Source organism: Fulmarus glacialis, unplaced genomic scaffold, assembly GCF_000690835.1.
Source record: "Fulmarus glacialis isolate BGI_N327 unplaced genomic scaffold, ASM69083v1 scaffold8111, whole genome shotgun sequence".
Taxonomy (NCBI): domain Eukaryota; kingdom Metazoa; phylum Chordata; class Aves; order Procellariiformes; family Procellariidae; genus Fulmarus; species Fulmarus glacialis.
In genome coordinates this window covers 781-9,335 of record NW_009190805.1, presented here as the reverse complement: position 1 = coordinate 9,335, position 8,555 = coordinate 781, and the positions used below count along the sequence as shown (strand labels likewise).

The following is an 8,555-nucleotide window of genomic DNA, read 5'->3' as shown; positions in this document are numbered from 1 at the left end:
TCCCCCTCACCTGCTCCCCCCCACCAGCCCACCACAGTCCTCATTTTTATGAGCTGGGTCACATCTGAGGGGGATCCCTCTCCACAGTGAGCCCGGCAAAGCACCACGGAAGCCTGTGGCAGATGCTGCCCTGCCAGGCATTCCCGCATCCACCGAGGCCCCTTCCCTTCGCGCCCCCGCCCTCCCAGCCCAGGGGATCGCCTTTCTCTGATCTTTCTAATCTGCTCTGATCCCCCCAATCGCATTACTGCTCGCCCATCACCTGCACGTGCACCTCTGCCTGCTCTCTCATGGCACAGGCAGCCCAAACCGGGAGTTCCTTGGGGAGCCAGGGTCTCACTGGGGCCTCACTGGCTGCAGCACAGATCGTGAACATGACCCTGGGACTGGCCATCTCTGTCTTGTGTGACAGCTAGGCCATGGACCCACCGCAGGGCAGGGAAGCTGTGCTGCTGCACTGGAAGGGGGAGCAGGCAGGGTGGGAGAAGGCCCATGGGGAACCCCACAGCACTTAAGGGGTTCCAGTAGGTTGGCGGCAAGCGGCAAATAAAGGTCTCATGAACAAGCGCCATCAGCACTGAGTGGCCTGTTTGAGGCTGAGCGGGCAGATGCAGGGCTGGGGCTGGCCACGCAATGAGCAGCATCAGGATGAAGTGTGGGTAAAGGGGTTCCCCCAGCCCTTTACACTGGCTTTGGAAACATCTCGAATGAACGTGCTTGGCTCCAAGCCTGAGGATCTGGGCTTGGAAGGAAAGAAAGATGTAGGCAAACTCCACCCGCTGCTCTGGACAGAGCTTCTTCTGCCCCCCTGAAGCTAGTTGAGCATTTCCTCCCATTCTAAAGAGATGCCCCTGAGAGTCCTTCAGCCACGAGCACCAGCACCTCTGGCACTAGCAGACACTGAGGCAGCTCATAAGGGCAAGTCCTATGTCTGGAAACAGTCTGAGAGTACTTTGGACTCCAAAGGCTGGCACGCTCCCATCAGAAGATGTTCTCAGTCTGCCACCCAGCTGAACGCCTCTCCAGATAGGCTTTGACATTTGGAGGCAATATCTGGACGTGTTAGACAAACTTTGAGACAGGAAGGTATCAAAATCAGTGTCCAACAGTCCCTGCAACACCCCAACACCCTCTAATCTAAAAGCATGTCCAGACCTTCTTTTGCCAGGAACTCAAGGGCTGTGGGTGTTTGTGAACTGAAGCCTCCCTAGAGATGAAATGTCCCCCTGATGTAAATATAACCCAAACTACCCACATGGGTACCAACATCTGAAAGTCTCCACGGATCCTGGCATCTCTTGTGGCCGCAAACAAAGGAAGAAACCTCCTCCAGCCATGTCTGAGAAGAGAGGGTCCTCACCTGATCCTGCCTGTGATTCCTCAGTGATTCCAGCACATGCTTGGGATCGGGCCCTGCACAGGATTGGACACAGGATGGTAAAAGTCCCGTGACTCATATTGAGCACGTTACGAACATGTCACTCTGACCCTGTGACTTTTAACCAAATAAAGAGTCAAGGACAAATCTGTCAGGGTCTTGTATTTGGTACTCGGGGCGCTGCTGTGGGAAGCTCAGCCCTTGAACACCTCCAGTCACTCTTTGTCCTTAGCAAAATGGCCCTCTCTCCGCTTTGGTTTGCATTAGGTGGTAAAAATCATCTCAGCCCTTTTGCTATAGGTATCCATTTATGAACAGAGGTAGAGGGGCAGATGAGGACTGGAGCCTGGTGGCTATTTGGGCTTTGCAGCTAGCGTCGCTGCCCTCTTCTGGGAAGAGAGGCTGCAAGGAAGGGCCACTGAGGTCGGGAGTGAAGAAACGTCACTGGGAGTCTGGATCCAAAGTGCTGTTTGCTCCCAGCCTTGTTAAATGCAAAGAATATGTGAGAGGAGGTGCCCATGCCTTTACGGTAACAAGTAACAGCCTAGTTTCCCAAAAAAATGAAACAAATAAGACAGCACTCTGTGTGACTGTATCCATGCCCAATTTCAGCCCTAGCAGGCAGAGGAGTAAAGAGCTCCATGGTATGAAGTTGCTACATGGCTACCGAAAATGGAAGGCCAAGGGAGGAAATAAAAATACTGGATTCATGCCCCTGTGAAAGGGAGAGGCTGCAGCATGCTCTTGGGGCATTAGATACTGGAGCATCCAGAGGAGAGCATGCTGTCAAAACAGGGATCTGCATTAAACAGGGCACAGTTTGCTGCTTGGCTGAGGGAGCGACTTGTAGGATTGGGAGCAGGGCGCGAGCTGGGCTGTGCCACACCCCACCCTTCAGATGGCCCCTGCCGAAAATTGCAAACTGCCAGGGGTGCAGCCCGGTCAGAACTTGTGTCCCTTCTCTCACTGATAAGCAATGGTGCTGCAGCTTCCTCCTGTAGAAAGGGACATGGTCTCTCAAACCCACACGAGGAGAAACCCTGTCAGATGAAGGGCCTCATCCTGCCCCCAGGAATGATTTTATTGCCACCTTCAGTAAGAATAGAATACGAAAGGAAGGTATGGGCAAGGAGACTAAAGCCGAGGAGATAAGCTAGGAACCTGCATTCCTTGCCCAGTCCCTTCATCAGGAGACATCCTCCTCCTTGCAGAGGTAGCAAAGCCAAACCTAAAATGGTGAGACATGTCTTCACACCGCTGCTTCAATATACTCCAACTATGAGAGGGAGCCCCAGCCCCGGAGGCCTTAATGCAAATGCTCTCTCAAATCTAATGCTTTTATCTGGAAGAGCTCAGTCCCAGCAGAGTCAGCAGCTTTGCCAGCAGGAGAGAGAATAGATTTTGTGCTTTATTTCTTGGCCTTCTTGCCCTTGCCCTTCTTCTTCTTCTTCTTCCTTTTTGACTTGAAGAGGGACCGGACCAAGTAGCCTCTCCAGAAGGCCTGGATGCGGACGGCAGCAAGGGTCCTGGTGGTCAATTCCTTCAAAGCCTGCTCCTTCTTCTTCTGACATATCCTGCGCTCCTCTTCAATCTGGGAATATTCCTGGAGAAGCACAGCGTGTTTCTCCATCAGCAGGGACAGCTGGGCCTTCTCCTGGGTGTAGGCACCATGAACCTCCTCATACTCAGCCTAGCAAGACAGCAGATACCAGGTACAGCAATTCTGAGGGCATTCAGCAGCTCCTCCCTGTACATCCCTAGGTAAGAGTTCTTAAACCCATCCTGAATCCAGGCAGAACCACGACTGGGAGCTGAGTCTTTTGAAAGGAACTCAAAAGGAGGCGTGTGCCCAGTACCCAGGGAATTTCATGAGATGCCAGGTCCTAGTATCTTCATGCTCCTCTGAAAAATACTCTCATAATTCTCCCTGTGTTGCAAACAGCATTCACCCTCAGCTGGGAACTCTGACCAGGTAACACACACAGGTCAGAGCCCCTCCTGCGTATGCTCTAAGCAAAAGGACATTTCTCTGCAGTTTGGGTAAAGCTGAGCCTCAGCTAACGGCTTTGCTAAGAAGCCCTTTTAGATGAGTGGTACTGAAGCCCAGCTAATATGCTGTACTCTGCTGAAAGCATGAGAAGAGCCAGACCATCTCAGCCTGGAAAAGGCCAAGGAGTTTTAATGGTGTTACTGCACTTCCAAGCTCAGCAGCAGTTTATGCGTTTCCTAATGCCTTTGAGGAAGCCACGCAGAGGTGGAAGATTAGGGCAACCAGCAGTGTGGATCTATGTCTGCCTTAGCAAGTTCTGCACCAAACCTGCCATGACGTGGTGCTCCAGCCACCCAGCATACAGGAAACAAAAATAATCACATTGTTAAACACCTGACAAGGGGGGGGATCATTTCTTACAATTAGCAGCCAGCTTCTAGGCCCCTCCTCAGTTTTACTTTGTTAGTAATCTAGCAGCTTTTATCCATCTCCATAAATAGGGCAGGAACAGGAAAGCAAGTAGAGCCTTCTCAGAGGTGAGGTTGGGGGGTGCTGATGTGATTCTCAGCTTGTTGTGGTTAAGTTGGATGCCAAGGCAGCGGTATGCAGGCTGTTCGGTTTCTTAGCACTTGAGAGACATCTCTCAAGGGGGCCAGCAGAAACAGGAGCATGATTTGGACACCAGATAGGGCCGACAGGATTGAGGATTGAAGGAAAAGTGAAAATCCTGTTCCCTAGCATCAGGTGGGCGTGACTGACAGAACGTGGCAGCCCATTTGCCCCCGAATACTGTGGGATTTAGCAGTGGACATAACTTCTAAAGTCAAAGCAGCAGAGAACACATAGGCAGGACAAAGATACCTTTCCTTCTAAAGCCTGTACTTCTTCTGGATGGAAAAATGCCCCTCACTTCCACGGCCTCCTGTGTAAGAGCCACGTATCCATTTGGACAGGAATCTACCTGAACATATCACCTCATGGGAGAGCAAAGCACTTTAAAGAAGATACCTGTTTTTCTCCCATGTCTGTGTCGTATTTCTGGATCCAGTTCACAATTTCCATCTCCACTCTGCACTTCCTCTGAAACACAAAACAAGATAGGTTCCTTGCAGGCACCTGAAGCTTGGTAAAAAGTAGCCTGAGTTAGGAAACAGTGTAGCTTTGAGCCCCAGCATGGTTATATTTGAGTGTAACACCTCCTCCTTGTGGCAAGCTTCCTTCAGCTGACAGGTATTTTGTTTGCCCTGGTTTGGTGGTTATCATGGGACATTCCCTGAGGCCAAAAGGGCCTTATTTGGTTTACAGCATGTTGCTGCGTGAGGGCTGAGGATTGAAATGCATCTGAAAGGTGCGTTCTGTGGTAGGAAATGAACACGTCTGGTGGAATGTGGCAAGTCATCAACAAACTGGAGCATCCACCCTAAAGTTGAAGCAATAGAGAACTGCTAAACATGAAAGTGGGACAGAAAGTACTCAAAAGTTGGAGTCTTTTAAAATGAAGAGGTATTTCTAGCTGTAAAACTGTTTAACAGTGGCTATACTGTGGTATAACCAGGTACGGGCAGTTTACCCCAAGCTGCTGTATCTGTGCTCCATGGAATCATCAAGAGAAAGATCAGCTAGAGCCCATCACAAATGCCACACGATTTCCTCTATGACACTGACCCAGGATGTCCCAAGGGCTCCCAGGCCATCACGAGGTCAGCCCTCAGCTGTTTAGACCACAAGTACAATCTTGGGCAACCCAGGGCTAGGGCATGTGCTAAGGAGGGGGAAAGGAGACCTTTGTGGTCAGTAAATCTGTCTGCCTGAGCATTAGAATGAGCTGAGCAACTCATCAACAAATCCTGCAGTGGCCTGCAGCCTCAGAAGAAACTGGCTGACAAAGCCACTCCATTAAAGGAGGTGTAAATGGGTGGATTTTGGATTTTGTACTGCGACTCTAACTTGCATTTGATGTTTTGTCAGTGCTCAGCCCCACTTTGCTCTACATCGTCCAATACAAGAGTGAAAGATGCCCCGTTACCTGTGTGTGCTGTCCTAACTGTGGGAGGCCAGTGCTTGTTTAGACTAAATACCAAGTAGGAGCAAAATGAGGGGGAAAATGCTCTTTTTCCAGTTCTAGATTCTCTGTGCCCTGTGTCACCACCATGCAGCACCAGCTGCACCAGAGGCCTGAGCCTGCCTGCTGCTCCTGTTTCCTCCTTCTATATCTGCTCAGCACTGTGATAAATCACATTTCCCCCTCATTCAACCTGACTCCTTGGCTTGTGTCTTCAGCAAAGTGTCAGGGTAGCAACTGCTTAGCTCCCCAGATCAGCTGTGCTCAACCTGCTACTTCCCTGCTGTCACTGCAGGGTTGCTTTCCACTGGAATCTGCAGAGCATGAGGACAGAGCAGGTATACTCTGACAAACAGCATGTGCATCCTGCCAGGAACTTGCAAGAACCAAATAATTACTTGCAGCAGCCAGCAGCCAGACCTGACAGCACTACAAAAGGTTTTAAATCTCCTGTTCTAGAGCTCTCCTCCTGTTTACCTTTCTGAGAGCCAGCTCTGATGCTCGATGCTCCAGTACAAGTGCATTGAGTTGTGCTTCTAGCTGCTGAATGTCCTGATGTAGCCTGGCACTCCTGGCCTGGGAGGCTTGCAGCTCCTCTTTTTGCTGTTTTTCGCCTTCCTTCTTGATCTGCTGGATGCCAGCCTTGCAGTCTTTGGTCAGATCTTGCATGCTGGTTTTGAGGTCTTTGATCACATTGTCCTTCTTGTGAATCTAGACCCAGAAAACAAGAGAAAGAAATACTGTCAAGAAATGCAGGTGAGGCATAAGGTGGGCAGGAGAAGTAAGGCACCCTTGCAAAGGTGGAAGAGATCTAAGAAGACACCCTGCTGATCTGGTAGCAACAGGGACCTGCCACTGCTGGTTGAAGGAATACAGTTAGGTTTACACGGGGTGCTTTGGAAACCTTCCCCCACTGCTCCTCTGGGAACCTGTTAATAAAGGTAGAGAATGAACAAACCATACCGAGACCCGCTGGCACTGCCATCTGAGGAACAGCCAAAATAAGAGCCACTGGAGCAAGCCCCGCGGCTCCCTCAAGCTTTGGATTAGGCTCAGAGTGACTGGCTGGGGGACGTGGCTCAGTGTGCTGCCTACAAGAGAAATCCTCAGCTGGGACCAGTGAAACAGATGCCCTGGACAAGTTGCCGAATTGCACATAAAAATCTCAAGTGTCTCAATTCACAGATCTCCAAGGAGCGGAGGGCATGGGGAAAGCAGGCCCTTGTCTCCGTTAGCACCATTCAGAGCAGCGAGCACATGACAAAACCTTCCCCTCCAACCCCTCTTGCAGGAAGGAGAAAGAAAAGCATACATATAAAACAAAGGATTGCTTGTCAAGAGTTCAGGGGCTTGGATACTGGCACAGCCCACAGACTCAGAGAAAGAGCCTGGGAAATGCCCATGCATTTATCTGTACCTCAGTTGCCTTCACTGAAAAAGTGAAGAATTCATATAATCATGTATTAATCACAAATGCTCTAAGGCAGCCAGTATTACAGAGTTGGAAGTCACCTAAATGTTGGGTTTAGGCAAGAGTGAAGGCAGAGCAGCTATTAAAAATGGATTTTAGTCAGAGCAATCTCTGCCTGGAATAACTTTTCATCATTTCATCAGCAGTGAACGAAGCCTCATGCTGGCAGCTGACATTGTAGCCCTGCCAAAACACTACCACAGCAATTTGTGTCTGTCCTGCAGCTCCTTTTTAAACTCAGTGACTTGTGTCGTTCAAGTTGGCCAGTGAGAACAGGTTCAAAACATGCCAAATTCAAGTTTAAAAAAAATCAGGCATGCAATAAGCATTTTTCATTATATTTTACAATGAAAATAGTGTCTTTAAATTTAGGATCTGGTTTAGAAATCACTTCTGGAACTTCCTCTTTAGGAACTGCAAGAAAGGGATCGTTTTTTAGCTTACCAAAGTTCTGCTTCAGTAACGCTTTTTTGGAAAACATATTCCCACAATATCATACCTCTTCCTCTTGAGTCCGGATTGCTGCTGCCAGTTCTACCTGTAAAGCTGTGATTGCTTCAGTGTTTTTCTTAATCTGGAGGGAGATGTCTTCCATGAACTGAATCTTTTCTTCCTCTTCCACAGGACTAGTCAGGAGTCTCTCAAGCATGAAATTCCTGAACTCCCCAAAGGCTTTGATAAACACTTCGGCTGATGACTCTTTCACCCAGGCTTCGTATTTCAGAGCCTGGCAAAGCGAAGGGTTGGCCAGCAAGAGTCTCAGGACATTTCTAACAGAACATTTCAGACGTTGCTCTAGCAAGCAGAGACAGCCCCATTGTTCCTCAGGTCTCATGGTGTCCCCTTCTTCAGAGCTGGCAAGCAGGTGCTCCATTTCGTTTGAAAGCTTTTGGTGCTCGATCAGGCTGTTTGTGATCTCAGGTCCCAGCATATCAGCAAACCTGTCCAGAGAGTCGATAATACGTGGGATCAAACTGCTTAGCTCCAGCTTGGCAATCGTCTCATCCAAGACAGTTATGATTCTTTCCGTCTCAATGCTATCAGGTTTTAACCGATGTGGATCTAATAACTTCATGGCATCTAATGTGATCGTTGCCTTCTCTGGGGTTGCCATGCCCTTCACCAGGGGCTTGTTTCTTTGCTTCATGTCCTGAGATGGTACTTGGAGCACAGCTGGATCCCCTGTTGCCATAGCTTCAGTTAAACACTTGTGAGTGGAGTGTTTTGAGGTCTAGAAAGGACACGATGTCTTCTACACAGGGCGAGACTCAGTCAGAGAAAATCTTTGCTGCTGCTGTCTTCTTTCTTGGATTTTATCTCTAAAAGGAAAATATGGTGACAGCATTAGAGAAACAATGTAATTTGGGAAAACGTGGGAGTTTCAGATTACACCAGAGTTCTCCCTGGGTCTGGGCACACCGTCAGGACATGGGGTCATGCATCAGAACTGGTCTCTATCCCAGAGAGGCTTTGAACACGCACGGGAAGGGAGGACAGTAACAGACTCGTGGATTTGAAGGGCAGTGGGGAGAAAGCTCCCAACTCTTTCTAAGTAGCAGCTGAGGTGGAAGGCCCGGATTGCAGCTCTGCAATCCTTAGAGGAGTGTGGAGAGGGGCTTTCCGGTCCCTGGGGCCACCTCAGAGGGAAGGGCAG

At 49.5% G+C, this 8,555-nt stretch overlaps 1 protein-coding gene across 1 annotated transcript; it reads right to left on the bottom strand.

The window, feature by feature from the left end:
- Positions 1–2,786: 2,786 nt before the first annotated feature.
- Positions 2,787–8,015, bottom strand: IQCD (IQ motif containing D). Its single transcript, XM_009586431.1, has 4 exons — positions 7,401–8,015; positions 5,908–6,141; positions 4,377–4,448; positions 2,787–3,068 (listed from the first exon to the last, which is right to left on the bottom strand). The coding sequence occupies exons 1-4, from the start codon at positions 8,013–8,015 to the stop codon at positions 2,787–2,789; spliced, it is 1,203 nt and encodes a 400-aa protein (XP_009584726.1).
- Between the last annotated feature and the right edge of the window lie 540 nt (positions 8,016–8,555).